The following is a 19,378-nucleotide window of genomic DNA, read 5'->3' on the forward strand; positions in this document are numbered from 1 at the left end:
CTCTGTCTCTCTTGTTCTCTCCCTCCTCTCTGTCTCTCTTTTTCTCTCTCTCCCTCCTCTCTGTCTCTCTCTCTCCCTCCTCTGTCTCTCCCGTTCTCTCTCACCCTCCTCTCTGTCTCTCTCTCCCTCTGTCTCTCTCGATCTCTCTATGTAAATTGATCCGGCTGTCCTCTCCATCTTGCTCCAGTTCCAGTATTGGAAAGTGTGGGGCTGTTTTGTGTACTGTACCCTGCCTTAGGCGACTGCCTGTCTGGCCAGCCCATTTCCACACAAACACCCTCCCCATTCCCTTCACGCAGCCCCACATTGCCTGACGTCTCCCGAATACAGATGACTGTAACTTTGACTGCAGCAACGTGTGGGGACACATGCAGTACGTGTCTTGTACAGCTTGGCTCATGCTCACACACGTCTATAGACATCTGTGACTGTACACTGCCACACAGCTTGTACCCCTACAATTATACACAGACACACACACAGTCTCTCACAACCTTAATGCATCTGTACCCTAGCTGTAAATTAGGTAATTGTCTGTGGATTGGACCAGCCCTGAAAGCATAAGCCAAATGAGTAACCATGGAATGAACAAACTAATGTAGGAAGTGCTTAAGATAGTTTATCTATGTGCCATTCTTTCTGACGCTTGCTTAATCCACCCAATCACAACTCAATATGTTCCCCTAATCCCTCCCACTCTCTCTGCCACATCAATCAATCTTGCCTTTAAAGGGACTGACCCAAATACACTCTGTTTGACAGGCTTATTTGCACAGCTGCTCAGACTCAAAAATATACACAGTGACTCGCTCTACACTGCCACAAACACATACTGTACACTCATGCTTATATACACACACACACACACACACACACACACACACACACACACACACACACACACACACACACACACACACACACACACACACATGGAATAGTTCATGTAAAAACTGTGAGATGTTCTGTTTACACAGACTGCTTGGACAGTGCGCTCTGGGAGAATTCAAACAAATACACTATTGTGTATGTTATAGGGCCAGGAGATGTCCCTGAACATGTGGTCAGACCAGCAATAACAGGCCCTAGTTATTGGATTTAACCAGGCCCGGTTCTTTCAGTAGACAGATCACAAAACTGTATAGATTGTGCTGTAATTTCCCTTTACTGTCTGACTCAATTTCTCAAAATGATTTGATATATTTGATATATTTCATTGTGTCTTTTACTGAAATTGATTTCAAGAAAAATACTCTCCTCCAACTCCTGCTGGAAGCAGATTACAATACTGCCACTTCACCATGACAAGGGGATTGAAGTCGAGATATTAAAAGGGATTAGTATACTGCAGCAGTTCAATTTCCATGTGACCATGAATCATTTGTTGGATATGGTTTAGGCAGAATTAAATAAGGGTACATTGTCAAGCTTGTTATATCCTGGCAATTTGAAGTGATTTTGGAATTTCAATGAAACCTTCTTAGTAATCTGGTCACTTGAGCGGATTGTTAACTAAAACCTGTCTCCTTTTCATTCTTTCTAGGGCTGAAGGAGCCGGCCTGATTTGAGATCATCGTTAGGATTCAAGGAGCTAAGACGTTGACACCGAGAGGAAGGGAAGTTGAGACCGAGAGGAAGGGAAGTTGAGACCGAGAGGAAGGGAAGTTGAGACCAAGAGGAAGGGAAGTTGAGACCGAGAGGAAGGGAAGTTGAGACCGAGAGGAAGGGAAGTTGAGACCGAGAGGAAGGGAAGTTGAGACCGAGAGGAAGGGAAGTTGATTATCAGCACCATGGCGCCGGAGGGAGTGGCCGAGCTGCGTGATTGGCTGTTCCTGCTGATGCTCTGCCTGACTCTGTTGGGCGAGGTGCTGGAGGTTGCTGCAGCCACAGGGTACGATGAGGAGGAAGACTTGGTGTGCCCCTCAGTGTGCCGATGTGACGAGGACTTCATCTACTGCAACGACCGGGGCCTCAGCTCTATCCCCCCTCTGCCCCCCTCTGCCACTGTGCTCTACCTTCAGAACAACCACATAGACAACGCCGGGCTTCCCACCTCCCTGGAGCGGCACCTAACCGTCCGAGTGGTCTACCTGTACGATAACGAGCTGGATGACTTCCCCATGCACCTGCCCCCTTCCCTCCGGGAGCTGCACCTGCAGGACAACAACATCCGTACGCTTCCCCGCGCCACCCTGGCCCGCATGCCACTGCTGGAGAAATTGCACCTGGACGACAACTCTGTCTCCACCGTCAGCATCGAAGACAAGGCCTTCGTTGACAACCCGCGGCTGCGTCTGCTCTTTCTGTCTCGCAACCACCTGTCCAGCATCCCCTCTGGGCTCCCGGCCTCTCTGGAGGAGCTGAGGCTGGACGACAACCGCATCTCCACCATCCCCACCCACGCCTTCCGCGGCCTCTCCTCCCTGCGACGTCTCGTCCTGGACGGAAACCTCCTGGCCAATCAGCGCATCGCAGACGACACCTTCTCCCGCCTCTCCAACCTGACGGAGCTTTCCCTGGTGCGTAACTCCCTCCTGACCCCGCCACTCAACCTGCCCAGCACCCACTTGCAACGTCTCTCCCTGCAGGACAATGCTCTGATCCACATGCCCCGTGGCTCCTTGGACGGCATGAGGAGGCTCCAGAGACTAGACCTGTCTGGCAACAACCTGACCACCCTGCCTCGGGGCCTGTTCAAAGACCTGGACAGCCTGGGACAACTGCTGGTGCGGGGGAATCCCTGGCACTGTGGCTGTAACCTGCGCTGGCTACATGACTGGCTGCACGCTAGGGGTAACTCCATCACGGTGAGGGGCCTTACCTGCCAGGCACCAGAAAAGGTTAGAGACATGACCCTCAAGGACCTGACCAGCCAGATGGAGGAGTGTGAAGTCACAGGGGTAGTGCCTGCCGGGGCCGGGGCTGGAGCCACAGGCAGTGGGACCAGAGACAGAGTGGGTGGAGTAGGAGGAGTTGTCGCTAGCTCCACCACCCTTTCCCCTCCACAGGGCTCTCTTTTCACCCTGCGCTCCAAGCGGCCCGGCCTGGGGCTACCAGACTCTGGTCTAGACTACACCCTGGGTAGCAGTGGAGTGGGTAAGAGCCTGGCTCTGAATGTCAAGCCCCTGGCCCACGACAGCATTCGTGTCACCTGGAGTGTGGCCCAGCCCACCTCCTCCTTCAGACTCAGCTGGCTGCGGCTGGGCACCAGCGCTGCCATGGGCTCCATCACAGAGACCCTGGTGAGAGGAGACCGCAGAGAGTACCTGCTCACCTCCCTGCACCCCCACTCCAGCTACATCATCTGCATGGTGCCCCTGGCGGCCAGCTCCGGGGGTAAAGGAGCCATGGCAGGCGGAGACACTGACTCAGATGAAGCTCCAGTGTGCGCTAAAGCTGAGACGTCAGATCCCAGTCAGCCAGATGTTGGCCAGGAGGATAACCAGGACCCTGAACACATGGCTACTCTGCCTCTGGCTGGGATCATTGGTGGAGCTACTGTCATTGTTTCTCTGGCCCTCATATTCGCCATCTTCTGCTGGTACGGGCATCGGGCCGGACGCCTGTCTTCTCGTGATCAATACAGCCGTGGCAGCTCCAGAAAGAGCAAGCACTACGATGACTACATTGAGTCAGGCACAAAGAAGGACACCACCATCCTGGAGATCCGAGGCCCAGGGTTCCAGATGACGCCCATGGTTACCCACCAGCCGCCCAAGCCCCTCCGGGAGGATTACATCATCCACACTATATTCCCCTCCAATGGCACCGGCCTCTACAAAGGTGCCCACCAAGTGTCCAATGCAGGGTATGGCACCAACCGTGGCTATAGAGAAAGAGGGATCCCAGATATAGACTACTGTTACACGTGATAGACCTGGCCCGTTCCACACTGTTCTAGATGTACTGTATGGATACTGTATTTTGTCCGCATGGGTTCTTCTGAAGAACCACTCTGTGCCTTCCTCTTCTAGTCTCCCATTCCAGCTAAGCCAGCTGTTCACTGCACTGACACTATTTGAATAATTGGCTGGGATGCCTGCAGGAAACAGCTAGCTGGTACACAGCAGCAGGAGCCAACCAACGGCCCATTACAGGTGTTGATACAGACTGCTTCTTCACACCCTTAGTAATGATCAGTGGATGTTTTCCATCACTGCTCCCTCTCTCAGTGAGACAAGTGAGAAGAATGTGCAGTCTGTGTTGAAACGGCAGGATATTTTCACTTACAGTACAGTTCCATTCCAGGGCTTATGTTTGGCAAGCCACATGAGACACCAAGATATAAGGTTAACAAGTCCTGAAAAGAGTCAGAGAGACAAACTTCTTAGATACGCATCACTTGCCCACTGGCCATATTTTGCCCTCTTGTCTCATCTGTTTAAATGCCTCAACTATCCTGATGTGCCCAGTTTGTCCTATCAGTTACCTGAAGACAAGGCTCTGTAAAGCTGTGAATAGTTCTCTTTCAAACAGCCCACATAACCGCTTGTCTTAAAGCAGACTAGTTGTGGCCTGATCCAGTGGTTCCACAGGGTGAGGGTCTTGTCAGGGGTGAGGGTCTTGTCAGGGGTGAGGGTCCTTGATGATATCCTTGATGACTTTCCCAAGGTTCTATAACGGAACAATGCATTGAATTCAATGCAGCCCAGGCTTGTAGACACTTTACTTAGATAGACATCCACTGGACTGTGTTTGGAGAAGTCATTGTTCCCTGCTTGTTTATTTGATCAGTCCCTCACTGCTACCCTTATTTATTGGTTTTGTTTTTTGTGATTTTTTTTGGGGGGGGGGGGGGGTGGTGACTCACACTGGACCATGACTTTTGTGATGGGGAAGTTACTCCTTCTTTCTTTTTTTGAGCAAGAAGAAGATACAAAACACCTCCTGAGGTCCAACTGATGGTTAACATTTTCTTGACTGCACCAGCTTGAATGTTTATGTACACCTCTTTTTAATTAAAATATCTGAAGCAAAAGAGACATTGTCCGATTACAATACAGAAGTTGGTTAATAATAGAGCCCCCCCCCCATTCTCAAATCACTCCTTTGCAACATACGAGTCCAACCTCCATTCTCCCTCTTGTGCCTGTGTACTTATCCAGTTACCTTAGAAGGTGGTGGTAATCGGGTGAGAAGGGGAGCCTCCCTCACTAGATGGCATTCTGTGTTGTTCCCCAGTGGGCTTATTCCCAACGGGGCAGAGGACTTCTGTGGAGCATCCTGTGGACAGACACAGCAGTCATGTAAATGTGAATCGGGAAAATGAGTGTGTAAACAGCGAGATATATCAGGTAGATGATCAAAACCGTAACACTGTGGACCTGCACTGTGGGAGGGGGCGAGGGAGGTGGAGGATCTGAGGTGGGGGTGAGACGACAGTGGGGTGAGTTCTATTTTATTTTGTGTAGGCACTAGTGATAGTCCTCAACTCAGTCCACTTCTCCTTCCAAGTAGCACTACAAATGTAAATGAATCAGCACTTACAGTAACGTAACAGGGAGGGAGAGGGGCAGAGAAATAGACCTTGAGAGACACAGAGGAAAAGCGAGAGACACATTCAAATGCAGAAGACGGCACAGAAATGATGGCTCTGGAACGACGGAGTTCATCCGTGCATAAACCTATTTGTCATACCCTGCTACTCCACATTGCTGTAATATTTTCCATTGCTTGTTTATCACTTTACTGTTTCCAAGGTGGAAACAAATCGTGTTTCCTTGGCTGTTCTGTCTGATAGAATTTCATAGTAGGCTGACTGTCAGACAATATGTCTGAGGAGTGTTCATTTTATTTTAAATACAAAATGTGAAACTGGAACAACCAACACTGTTGGTGGCAGGTTCATATTTTGGAAAATGTTGATAGAAATTATAGCAATTTAATGTTATTAATTTTATGCTGTTAACATGACAATCACTCATTTCCACTTTAAGATACCATCCACACCCATCTCTACAGGAAAAACAAAAATACTGAGCCTACAATTTTTTGTGATAGTGTCCATGTTAAGTGTACACCTGCTTAGAAATCCATTCTTGCAGAGGAGTCACAATTAAAGTTGAATCGATCACATTACAGCAACAATGTCGCCATTTCACCTCATGAGTACAAAGAACTATTTAAATATTGTTTTCCTGATCTGAAAGTAACCACACATTGGGGTATTAGTGAGGGGAAGAATCATATCACAGGTAACCAGCTTACATACAGAAACCAGGCCTGCATGTTTCACTGTTAATTCCCAGTCGCCTCTATTACTCCACCACTCTCCTATAAAACACATTGCATTTCTTTGGTGTGCAAATATTGTTCCTAGTTGAGCTTGCATGCCTAGATGTGTGTGTTTGGGCAAAATTGAGAGAGAGAAAGTACCATTTCCATTTTAGCTGACACTTTTATACATTTTCATATTGGTCCCCTGTGGGAATCAAACCCTCAACCATGGTGTTGCAAGCACCATGCTCTACCAACTGAGCTACACAGAGCCTTAGTAGGTATGCAGATTGTGTGCATCGCCGTAAGAGCAGGCAGCACTTGCGGTCATTTTGTTTAGTTATTTTGACCATCTGCATATTTGACTGCTCCTGCTGACTGGACCAGCAGTTGGTTTGTGTGTGTGTGTACTGTGTGTGTGTGTGTACTGTATGTGTGTGTGTGTGTGTGTGTGTGTGTGTGTGTGTGTGTGTGTGTGTGTGTGTGTGTGTGTGTGTGTGTGTGTGTGTGTGTGTGTGTGTGTGTGTGTGTGTGTGTGTGTGTGTGTGTGTGTGTGTGTGTCAGATCGTGTGTCTCCTGACGAATCAGAGTAGCAGTAGTTCCACCTGCAGCCCATTAACACAGACGTCTCCTCCCCTTGCTCTAGCTTCACAGAAAGACCTTGTTTGCCGAGTCGGTGTTTCTGTCAAAAGAATATACTTCTTCTGTCTGTGCTCAGACCGATGAGAACCGCACAATAACATAGAGCGCAAACGGGGTCAGCTTGGGAGTCGTCACCCAGCACACTTTTTTTTAAGCTTTCCGGGTGAAATGGTGCTCTCATCATTTATCATCATTATCATCCTTTATTGCACATTTAAATCCACATTCAGCGCGCCCTCTTCATGCCCCTTCCCTTCGTGGAGTGCCCATCACCCAACCCACACAGGAGGTGGATGCCTTTGGTATGCTGAGTGGATCCAGGTTTCAGGCGCCAACTAACACATGGGTCTGTGGTTTGATGGTTTAAGAATCAGAGCAAGGAATTATTTGACTGTTATCAGTAGTGTGTGTTCTGTTCTTTCTTTCTTTTGGTCTGCCCTTCCATATTTTTCCTGTGTACTTTTTGTAGGTTGCTGCTGTTGAAACATCCTCCTTTGTTGGACTCTGTGTTATACTGAGGAACAATTAACTATTTTGTATAAAGATGTCTCTTTTCTATGTGAATAAAGGAGATGTGCAAAGCCTTGTGGAGTCCAGAGCCCGGTTTGTGTGTGTGTGTGTGTGTGTACCTGTTCCTCATTAAAGTTGTCTACCTAGCACAGTTGTTCTCAACAGAAGCCAAGCTCTGTTAGCTGTGGTATAGATGTTTTGATTTCCACTGCTTCTGCCCCCTCATATCCCACAGGCAAATACACACACACACACACACACACACACACAGCTGATAGACCCACAACGATTACCATTACTCATGGTCCTCTGTTCTTGATTTCCTCTGTTCAAACACACGCAGCTCCTAGAACAGACGTTAACCTGTTCTCACTGGCCTGTTTATGAGCGTCTTTAAACTACGTCTAAATGCTACTGGACTCCCTAATACTGAAGGGACATTAACACAGCAATTCTGCTGACTATAAGAACGTGAAAAACAAGGGAATTAGTCTGCTGGGACAATAAGCTGCTAAGAACAGTAGGCACCTTCCAAGGAACTAATTTAGCTCAGAAATAAATGTCTCTTTCCTCGGTTCTGTGTTTAACTGTCCGAAGGAGGAAGTAACCATTTTGTATTTTATCATCTCAGGCAGAGATGTACACTAGCATATACTGTATGCATTCCTGTAGATTTAGTCCATTTTGATGAACACACTTGACTGGAAAGGAAGGAAACAGACTTGTAGGCCCGGGGAAACAGTCATTTGTCCACCATCCCCCCCTCCTCTAGAGGACAGACTAAGTGCTCCAGGCCTCTTGTCTTTCATAGGATTACCAGGATACCATATTAAATAGAAACATGTCACAAGGTTGGGGTGAGACGGGCGAGCACAATGTCACTGTATTTCGATCTTTATTGGGAGTGACACAAACAGCCCTCCCCTTTACCTCACCCCCCCATCCCCCCTGTATTGATTAGCTGAGAGTAGAGGTGAGGTCAGCAGGCATGAGTCTGAGTTTCTTTCCCTCGTGTCTCTCACACTCCATTTGTCTCTGTCTCTTTCTATACCCCACCACCCTAATCCACTGCCTCTGCTTCATCCGTCCACCCATCCGTGATTCCCCTCTTTCCCTCTCTCGCTCTGCATGGAACTTCTCTGTCTGTGTTCGTCCTTCATTTGACATACATAAATCAATCAGTCAATCCAATGTCATTCTGCTCAAAGCCCAACGGACTCGACTTCGAGCCCTAGCCCTGGAAAAGTAACGGAGCCCGCCAACTAATTACATTACAAATCATATTACGATAGTCATTGTGGATTGAATTAAGATATATCATTCTGTTTGATTCTTACATACAATGCAGCCAATTAGGTGTAAAGAAGTTCAGGTACAAGTTCTTAACCGCATCAAATGCGATTGTCATAATAAGCATGCAATCAGCTGTGTGTTTGTCTCTATTGTGGGTTAAGGCCACCCGGCACAAGCAGGCAGTCTGCATGGGGACTGACTCATTGGGAAGCAACTGCTGTTGCCTGCTCTGACTGCACACTGATTTAGACAGCTTATTGCTACTGCCTAAGCACACACACCCAAACACACCTTGTTGTACCTAGTTCATGTGTCTTGGGCCCATGTGGATGCTCAACACCACACTGATTTAGTGCCAGCCCCTCTCTCCCCACTCCAGGAACCCCATTTATTACACAAGCCAGTGCCTTAATCCTCGTGCTTTCCTTCACGGGACAGGGCTGTCGGTTGATCGATACAGCCGGAATAAATCAATCGATGCCTCCGCCACACAAACTGACTCCCCCCCCCCCCCCCCCCCCCCACCCCTATCCACAACCTTCCCTGTTATTCTTCCTCTCCCCATCTCCTCAGCTCTCAGGCTGACCTCCCCTCTACCCCTTTGTCATTAGTCTTTAGAGTCCCTCCTCCTACCCTGAAAGTGCCACTCTTTCAAAATCCTCTATTCACCCTCCGTCCTCCTCTCTGTGATTCATGTGTTTGCTTCATGTCATTAGATAGTACCACATCAAATGCCACGTCATTTCACAATTGCTGTTGTGTTTTTCTAACACATACTGTGTCTCTGTCTAAAACGAGGTATACATATCACATATCTTTCCTCCCATACTTACCCCTTCTTAGGGTTTTGCCCTCTTCTCTTCTGGCTCTGCCTCTCTCATTTTTCTCTCATTGCTGTCACCTCTTCTGCAGGCAATCTAGCTGTGCAGTGAGCTGTGAAAGACTCTCCCTCACTCTCCATCACTCACAAACACACGCACATCAATATGCGCACGTGCGAACACATACAGGAATATGTATATATATATATATATACACACTTTTATGCTGACACTCTCACACGCGTACAGTATGCTCTACAAATCCATCGACTATCGCATACAAATAGTGTGATTCAAAGGTGACTGAATAAGGTTTATGGGAAAACATTTTTAAACTAAATGTTACCTCCCTGTAAGTGCAGTTCTGTAGGTTGATTCAGTAGTATTCGGGGCATCGAAGTGATGGGACATATGACATTTTAATGCAGTGAGTCATGGACAAGTCAAGCTTCTTTTTTTTCTTTTTTTTTTTCAATATTCATCTCATGCAGAGCCAAACCCAATACCCTGTCTGTATTCTTCATCTCTGCAGTTCTGTAATTGCCATTGTCATTTATTTTTTCTGACAAGCTATTCAGTGGGTTTTTGAAAGTGCTTGGAATGACACAATACATTTAGGATGGGATCATTTAGACTACTGACGTATAGCAGCAGGAAACAGCCTCGTTCATGGTTTATGTCCCCCTCGCCCCAACTTCGCACAGACACATCTCCTTTGGCCCTCATTAATTAATTCAGCAAGGCAGTGTGTATGCTAAGCTCTTGCTGCCATCTGCTGACCATACAGGGGTAACTGCAACTCAGCAGCAAGGCATCGCAAAGGATCAAATACCCTTGATCAACCTGGTCTCAGACTAGACAAAACATAGTAAATGGAAATCTGATCCACCTTAAATTAGTATGATGTGTTACGTTTGCTATGGTTACATAAGACAGGTTACTTAGGTTGGTTGGGGTGAATAGGTGGGTGTATAACACAAACGTCTAGCAACCCAAAGGTTGCGTGTTGGAATCTCATCATGCACAATTTTAGCATTATAGCTAATTAGAAACTTTGCAACTACTTACTACTTTTTAGATACTTTGCACAATAGCTAGCCTTTCTCCTAACCCTTTAACCTAACCACTAACCCCTGGCCTAACTAATGTTAGCCAGCTATCCACCTAGCTAACATTAACAAAAAAAAATTTGGAAATCATAACACATCAGACGTTTAGCAAATTCATAAAATATTGTATTGATTGCAATTTTTAAAATATAAGAACATATCATACAAAATGGATGGACATCCACAAATCAATAAATACCATACTAATTAAAGTGTCACGTCTGGTCCTGAGTCCAGGTTGCAGCCCAGCAACAGGTGCTGTGCAGGTACACAACAAGTGCAGGTACACTTAAACTGTGAGAGACGGAATCTAAAACAAAAATCAAGAAAATCACATTGTATGATTTTTAAGTAATTCATTTGCATTTTATTGCATGCCATAAGTATTTGATACATCAGAAAAGCAGAACTTAATATTTGTTACAGAAACCTTTGTTTGCAATTACAGAGATCATATGTTTCCTGTAGTTCTTGACCAGGTTTGCACACACTGCAGCAGGGATTTTGGCCAACTCCTCCATACAGACCTTCTCCAGATCCTTCAGGTTTCGGGGCTGTCGCTGGGCAATACGGACTTTCAGCTCCCTCCAAAGATTTTCTATTGGGTTCAGGTCTGGAGACTGGCTAGGCCACTCCAGGACCTTGAGATGCTTCTTACGGAGCCACTCCTTAGTTGCCCTGGCTGTGTGTTTCGGGTCGTTGTCATGCTGGAAGACCCAGCCACGACCCATCTTCAATGCTCAAGATCTCGCGATACATGGCCCCATCCATCCTCCCCTCAATACGGTGCAGTCGTCCTGTCCCTTTTGCAGAAAAGCTCCCCAAAGAATGATGTTTCCACCTCCATGCTTCACCGTTGGGATGGTGTTCTTGGGGTTCTACTCATCCTTCTTCCTCCAAACACAGCGAGTGGAGTTTAGACCAAAAAGCTATATTTTTTGTCTCATCAGACCACATGACCTTCTCCCATTCCTCCTCTGGATCATCCAGATGGTCATTGGCAAGCTTCAGACGGGCCTGGATATGCCCTGGCTTGAGCAGTGGGACCTTGCGTGCGCTGCAGGATTTTAATCCATGACGGCATAGTGTATTACTAATGGTTTTCTCTGAGACTGTGGTCCCAGCTCTCGTCAGGTCCTGCCGTGTAGTTCTGGGCTGATCCCTCACCTTCCTCATGATCATTGATGCCCCACGAGGTGAGATCTTGCATGGAGCCCAAGACCGAGGGTGATTGACCGTCATCTTCAACTTTTTCCATTTTCTAATAATTGCGCCAACAGTTGTTGCCTTCTCACCAAGCTGCTTTCCTATTGTCCTGTAGCCCATCCCAGCCTTGTGCAGGTCTACAATTTTATCCCTGATGTCCCTACACAGCTCTCTGGTCTTGGCCATTGTGGAGAGGTTGGAGTCTGTTTGATTGAGTGTGTGGACAGGTGTCTTTTATACAGGTAACGAGTTCAAACAGATGCAGTTAATACAGGTAATGAGTGGAGAACAGGAGGGCTTCTTAAAGAAAAACTAACAGGTCTGTGAGCCGGAATTCTTACTGGTTGGTAGGTGATCAAATACTTATGTCATGCAATAAAATGCAAATTAATGACTTCAAAATCATACAATGTGATTTTCTGGATTTTTGTTTTAGATTCCGTCTCTCACAGTTGAAGTGTACCTATGATAAAAAATTACAGACCTCTACATGCTTTGTAAGTAGGAAAACCTGCAAAATCGGCAGTGTATCAAATACTTGTTCTCCCCACTGTAAATTACGGCATGATATTATTTGTATGTGACAAATAAAATTAGATTTTGATATGTATTATGATCAGATGATAACCTCCCAAAACATACACATTCAAAACATTTAGTGAAATAAGACATATCAACATGACTTTAAAATGTGCTCATCAACATGTTGTCCCGAAACTCCTGGAGATGAGTCTGATTCAAGCAGAATAGGTTGCTTGTAAGGAGCCACACTGCCGATAGTATTGATTGGCGCGGGTGAAATTAAAGGCCTGTGCTGCCAGTAAGCAGTATGAGAAACGCTGCAGCTCAATCAGGCAGCTCTGGTGCTGCAGTGGTCTCCTATAAGGGTGGGTAATCATGATGTGAATATGGAAGAGGTATCAGGATATGACCATTACAGGGTTGAGTTTAGTGACGGGAAGATCAACTTAATAACCCTTACAAGCTGGCCAGACCCCTCGCGTGCGTGTGCAATCGTGCCCATGTTGATTTTGTCCACCCACACCAGAAGCGATCAGAACACGCAGGTAGAAATATCAAAACCAACTATATGAATTAGGGGACAGGTCAAAAATCATTAAACATTTATTGCAAATTAGCTAGCTTGCTGTTGCTAGCTAATTTGTCCTGGGATATAAACATTGGGTTGTTATTGGACTGGATTGTGGACCTTAGTTAATCTTTCAATCACCCATGTGGGTATATGCTCCTAAAAAACAATGAGGAGATGGGAGAGGCGGGACTTGTAGCGCATCAAGCCTAGCAACCAAGTTCTATTTTAGCGCCTGGCTACGCAGACGCTCGTTTATGCGCGAGAAGTGTGGGTGCAATGATTGAATAACATTTATGTGTACAATTAATTTGCAAAGCAGTGTGGTCAACATGTTACATTAAATGTTGATGTAGGCTACTTGTTTACCTATTATGTCTATGTGACACCAAAATACAAAATCCTTTGTATTGGATTTGTAGTTGAAGTTGATTATACTGTGAGTTCCATGTCACTGTGGATTTCATTTCTAGTGTAAATAGGATATACTGTACACCCATCAGAAATATTGAAGACAGTATGATAATATTAATAGATTTGTAATAATGCTATTCTAAGTATACATTCAGATTAATTAATGAAATTAAACAACTTTAATGTTTTATAACATTAGAATATTTAAAGCAATATTCTAAAATAGTTTCAGTACTACAATATTTTCTCATGTTCATTGCTATTAATGAATGTATTTGGTTACATCAATAGGAAAGGAATCAAATATTAATTTGTCACATCCGCCAAATACAACAAGTGTAGACCTTACCGTGACATGCTTATTTACAAGCCCTTAGCCAACAATGCAGAGTTTGTCAAAAAGTAAAAAAATATTTGTTACTTAAAAAAAAACAATAAAATAATAATGAGGCTATATACAGGGGATAGCAGTACCGAGTCAATGTGCGTGGGTACAGGTTAGTCGTGGTAATATGTACATGTAGGTAGGTAGGAGTAAAACTACTATGCATACATAATAAACAGCTAGCAGCAGCAGCGTAAAAAAGGGGTTCAATGCAAATAGGGTAGCCATTTGATTAACTGTTTAGCTTGGGGGTAGAAGCTGTTAAGGAGCCTTTTGGACAACGACCTGGCGCTCCGGTACCGCTTGCCGTGTGGTAGCAGAAAGAATAGTCTATGACTTGGGTGGCTGAAGAATTTGAACATTTTTAGGGCCGTACTCTGACACCGCCTGGTATAGTGGTTGTGGATGGCAGGAAGCTTACGCACAAGGCAAGCTATGCGTCCTCCGAAGCACAACCCAACCAAGCCGCACTGCTTCTTTAACACAGCGCGCCTCCAACCCGGAAGCCAGCCGCACCAATGTGTCGGAGGAAACACCGTGCACCTGGCCTCCCTTGGTTAGCGCGCACTGCGCCCAGCCCGCCACAGGAGTCGCTGGAGCGCGATGAGACAAGGAAATCCCTACCGGCCAAACCCTCCCTAACCCGGACGACGCTGGCCCAATTGTGCGTCGCCCCACGGACCTCCCAGTCGCGGCCGGCTGCGACAGAGCCTGGGGGCGAACCCAGAGACTCTGGTGGCGCAGTTAGCACTGCGATGCAGTGCCCTAGACCACTGCGCCACCCGGGAGGCCCTGTAGAACTTATTTGAGGATCTGAGAACCCATGCCAAATCAGTCTCGAGGGGGAATAGGCGTTGCCGTGCACTCTTTAAATCAAATAAAATTATATTTGTCACATGCGCCGAATACAACACCGTAAAATGCTTACTTACAAGCCCTTAACCAACAATGCAGTTAAGATTTTTTTAAAATAAATAAAATAAAAAATAAAAGAGCAACAATAATTAGGCTATATACAGGGGGTACCGGTACCGAGTGAATGTGCGGGGGTACAGGTTAGTCGAGGTAATATGTACATGTAGGTAGGGGTAAAGTGACTATGCATAGATTATAAACAGCGAGTAGCAGGAGCATAAAAAGGGGGGTCAATGCAAATAGTCCTGGTAGCCATTTGATTAGCTGTTCAGCAGTCTTATGGCTTGGGGGTAGAAGCTGTTAAGAAGTCTTCTGGACTTAGACTTGGCGCTCTGGTACCGCTTGCCATGCGGTAGCAAAGATAACAGTCTATGACTAGGGTGGTTGGAGACTTTTGATCACGTTGAGGGAGAGGTTGTTGTCCTGGCACCACACTGCCAGGTCTCGGCCCTCCTCCCTATAAGCCCGTCTCATCGTTGTCGGTGATCAGATCGACCACCGTTGTGTCGTCAGAGAACATAATGATGGTGTTGGTGTTCCTTTTGTCCAGGTGGGAAAGGGCAGTTTTGAGAGCAATAGAGATTGCGTCATCTGTGGATCTGTTGGGAGGGTGTGCAAATTGAAGTGGGTCTATGATTTATGTGATGATGGTGTTGATATGAGCCATGACCAGCCTTTCAAAGCTCTTTGTGGCAACAGATGTGAGAGCTACGGGTCGGTAGTCCTTTAGGCAGGTTACCACGACTGTCTTGGTGTGTTTGGAACATCATAGTTTGTTTGTGATGTGGACACCAAGGATCTTGAAGCTCTCGATACGTTCCACTACAGCCCCGTCGATGTGAATGTGGGTGTCTTTGCCCCTCCTTTTCCTGTAATCCACGATCGTTGAGGGAGAGGTTGTTGTCCTGGCACCACACTGCCAGGTCTCTGACCTCCTCCCTATAGGCTGTCTCATCGTTGTCTGTGATCAGGCTTACCAACGTTGTGTCGTCTGCAAACATAATGATGGTGTTGGAGTCATGCTTGGCCACGCAGTCGTGGGTGAACAGGGAATACTAGAGGGGACTAAGCATGCACAGGGTGAAGCGCCCCCGTGTTGAGGATCAGCGTGGCAGATGTGTTGTTGCCTACCCTCACCACCTGGGGACGGCCCGTCAAGAAGTCCAGGATCCAGTTGCAGAGGGAGGTGTTCAGTCCCAGGGTCCTTAACTTAGTGATGAGCTTTGAGGGCACTATTGTGTTGAACTCTGAGCATTCTCACATAGTTGTTCCTTTTGTCCAGGTGGGAAAGGGCAGTGTGGAGTGCAATAGAGATTGCTTCATTGCGAATTGTAATGGGTCTAGGGTTTCTGGGATGATGGTGTTGATGTGAGCCATGACCAGCCTATCAAAGCACTTCATGGCTACAGATGTGTGCTACGGGGCGATAGAAATTTAGCCAGGTTACCTTGTTGTTGGGCACTGGGGCTATGGTGGTCTGCTTGAAACATTAAAAATGTTGAAAATGTCAGTGAAGACACTTCAAATCACATTTTATTGGTCACATACACGTGTTTAGCAGATGTTATTGTGGGTTTAGCGAAATGGTTGTGTTTTCTAGCTCCGACCGTGCAGTAATATCAAACAATTTCACAACATATACCCAATGCACACAAATCTAAGTAAAGTAATAGAATTAAGTATATATAATTATATGGACGAGCAATGTCAGAGCGGCATAGACAGATACAGTAGAATAGAATACATTATATACATATGAGATGAGTAACGCAAAATGTAAACATTATTAAAGTGGCCAGTGATTTCAAGTCTATGTATATAGGCAGCAGCCTCTAATGTGCTAGGGATGGCTATTTAACAATGATGGCCTTGAGATAGAAGCTGTTTTTTAGTCTCTCGGTCCCAGCTTTGATGCACCTGTACTGACCCCGCCTTCTGGATGATAGCGGGGTGAATGGGCAGTGGCTTGAGTGGTTGCTGTCCTTGATCTTTTTGGACTTCCTGTGACATCGGGTGCTGTAGGTGTCCTGAAGGGCAAGTAGTTTGCCCCCGGTGATGCGTTGTGCAGTCCGCACCACCCTCTGGAGAGCCCTGTGGATGCGGGCAGTGCAGTTGTGATACAGCTCGACAGGATGCTCTCAATTGTGCATCTATAAAAGTTTGTGAGGGTTTTAGTTGCCAAGCCACATTTATTCAGCCTCCTGAGGTTGCTGTTGCGCCTTCTTCACCACACACCTGTGTGCGTGGACCATTTCAGTTTGTCAGTGATGTGGACTCCAAGAAACTTTAAGTTGTCCACCTTCTCCACTGCAGTCCCGTCGATGTGGATAGGGGAGTGCTCCAGCAGCTGTTTCCTGAAGTCTATGATCATCTCCTTTGTTTTGTTCATGTTGAGTGAGAGGTTATTTTCCTGGCACCACACTCCCAGAGCCCTCACCTCCTCCCTGTAGGCCGTCTTGTCATTGTTGGTAATCAAGCCTACTACCGTTGTGTCGTCTGCAAACTTGATGATTGATTTGGAGGCCTGAGTGGCCACGTAATCATGGGTGAACAGGGAGTACAGGAGGGGGCTGAGCATGCACCCTTGTGGGGCCCCAGTGTTGAGGATCAGAGAAGTGGAGGTGTTGTTTCCTACCTTCACCACCTGGGTCCAGGACCCAGTTGCACAGGGCAGGGTTCAGACCCAGGGCCTCGAGCTTAATGATGAGTTGAGGGTACTATGGTGTTGAATGCTGAGCTGTAGTCAATGAACAGCATTCTTACATAAGTATTCCTCTTGTCCAGATGGGATAGGGCAGGGTGCAGTGTGATGGCGATTGTATCGTCTGTGGATCTGTTGGGGCAGTAAGCAAATTGAAGTGGGTCTAGGGAGACAGGTAAGGTAGAGGTGATATGATCATTGACTAGTCTCTCAAAGCACATCATGATGACAGAAATGAGTGCTATGGGGCGATAGTCATTTAGTTCAGTTACCTTTGCTTTCTTGGGTATAGGAACAATGGTGGCCATCTTTAAGCATGTGGGGACAGCAGACTGGGATAGGGAGAGATTGAATATGTCCGTAAACACACCAGACATCTGGTCTGTGCATGCTTTGAGGATGCGGCTAGGGATGCCGTCTGGGCCGGCAGCCTTGCGAGGGTTAACACGCTTAAATGTCTTACTCACGTCAGCCATGGAGAAGGAGAACCCACAGTTCTTGGTGGCGGGCCGTGTCGGGGCACCGTGTTATCCACAAAGCGGGCAAAGAAAGCGTTTAGCTTGTCTGGAAGCAAGATGTCGGTGTCCGGGACGTGGCTGGTTTTTCTTTTGTAGTCCATGATTGTCTGTAGACCCTGCCACATATGCCTGAACCGTGTCTGAGCTGTTGAATTGTGACTCCACTTTGTCTCTATACTGACGTCTTGCCTGTTTGGGGGGAATAACTACACTGTTTGTATTCTGCCATGGTTAAATGCGGTGGTTCGTGCTTTCAGTTTGCGCAAATGCTGCTATCTATCCACGGTTTCTGGTTAGGGTAGGTTTTAATAGTCATAGTGGGTACAACATCTCCTATACACTTCCTGATAAACTCAGTCCCCGTATCAGTATATTTGTCAGTATTATTAATCAGAGGCTACCCGGAACATATCCCAGTCCGCGTTATCAAAATAATCTTGAAGTGTGGATTCCGATTGGTCAGACCAGTGTTGAATAGTACCTAGCACGGGTACTTCCTGTTTGACTTTCTGCCTATAGGAAGGGAGGAGCAAAATGGAGTCATGGTCAGATTTCCAGAAAGGAGGGTGGGGGAGGGCTTTTTTGGCATCCCAGAAGTTGGAGTAGCAGTGGTCGAGTGTTTTAGCATTGAGTACTACAGTCAATGTGTTGATAGAACTTCAGCAGCCTTTTTCTCAAATTTGCTTTGTTAAAATCCCCAGCTACAATAAATGGAGCCTCAGGATATGTGGTTTCCAGTTTGCATAAAGTCCAGTGAATTTCTTTGAAACCGTTGTGCTATCGGCTTGAGGAGGGATATACACGGCTGTGACTATAACCGAAGAGAATTCTCTTGGGAGATAATATGGTCAGCATTTGATTGTGTGGTATTCTAGGTCGGGTGAACAAAAGGACTTGAGTTCCTGTATGTTATCGCAATAACACAATGAGTCGTTAACCATGAAACATACACCCCCACCCTTCTTCTCTATTTATTCCTGTTTGCGCAATGAACTGAAAACCCAACTGGCTGGTATGACTCAGACAGTATATCCCAAAAGAGACATGTTTCCATGAAACAGAGACTGAACATTGGTGAGTATTATACTTGGAAGCGGTGGGTAGTGTGCACGCCTCCTAAGTCGGACTAGAAATCCACTCCGAGTACCTCTCCTTCACCGGCGGTGTTTTGAGTAGGCTTCTGGAATCAGTTCAATTACCCTGGGGGTTGCGAACAAAGGATCCGATTCGGGAAAGTCGTATTCCTGGTCGTAATGTTGGTCGTGCTGGTGAGTTACCGCCACTCTGATATCAAATAGTTCTTCCCGGCTGTACATAATAAACACACAAAAATCCTGGGCTAATAATGTAAGAAATACATAAAAAACTAAATACTGCAAAGTTTCCTAAGAGCTATATGCACAACAGCCCTCTCTGTCAGCGCCATTTTCAGTCAACATGTCTCATGTTGACTGTTTCCTTGCCAGTTGGTCAGCGCAAGCTCTAGGTACTCATCCTGGATATCCATCTGGCCCTACAGCCTTGTGAATGTTGACCTGTTTAAAGGTCTTATTCACAT

At 46.4% G+C, this 19,378-nt stretch overlaps 1 protein-coding gene across 2 annotated transcripts in view; it reads left to right on the top strand.

Moving 5' to 3' along the window:
- The window catches only part of LOC129868927 (leucine-rich repeat transmembrane protein FLRT1-like), a 32,985-nt gene extending 25,543 nt beyond the window's left edge, over nt 1-7,442 (top strand). For both annotated transcript variants that reach the window (XM_055943272.1, XM_055943273.1), the window contains exon 3: nt 1,544-7,442. In XM_055943272.1, the coding sequence (XP_055799247.1) occupies nt 1,791-3,872 (2,082 nt within the window). In that variant the 5' untranslated portion in view covers nt 1,544-1,790 and the 3' untranslated portion in view covers nt 3,873-7,442. The remainder of the gene's footprint in view (nt 1-1,543) is intronic.
- The last annotated feature ends 11,936 nt before the right edge of the window (nt 7,443-19,378 follow it).

The sequence above is a fragment of the Salvelinus fontinalis genome, chromosome 13, assembly GCF_029448725.1.
Source record: "Salvelinus fontinalis isolate EN_2023a chromosome 13, ASM2944872v1, whole genome shotgun sequence".
NCBI lineage: Eukaryota > Metazoa > Chordata > Actinopteri > Salmoniformes > Salmonidae > Salvelinus > Salvelinus fontinalis.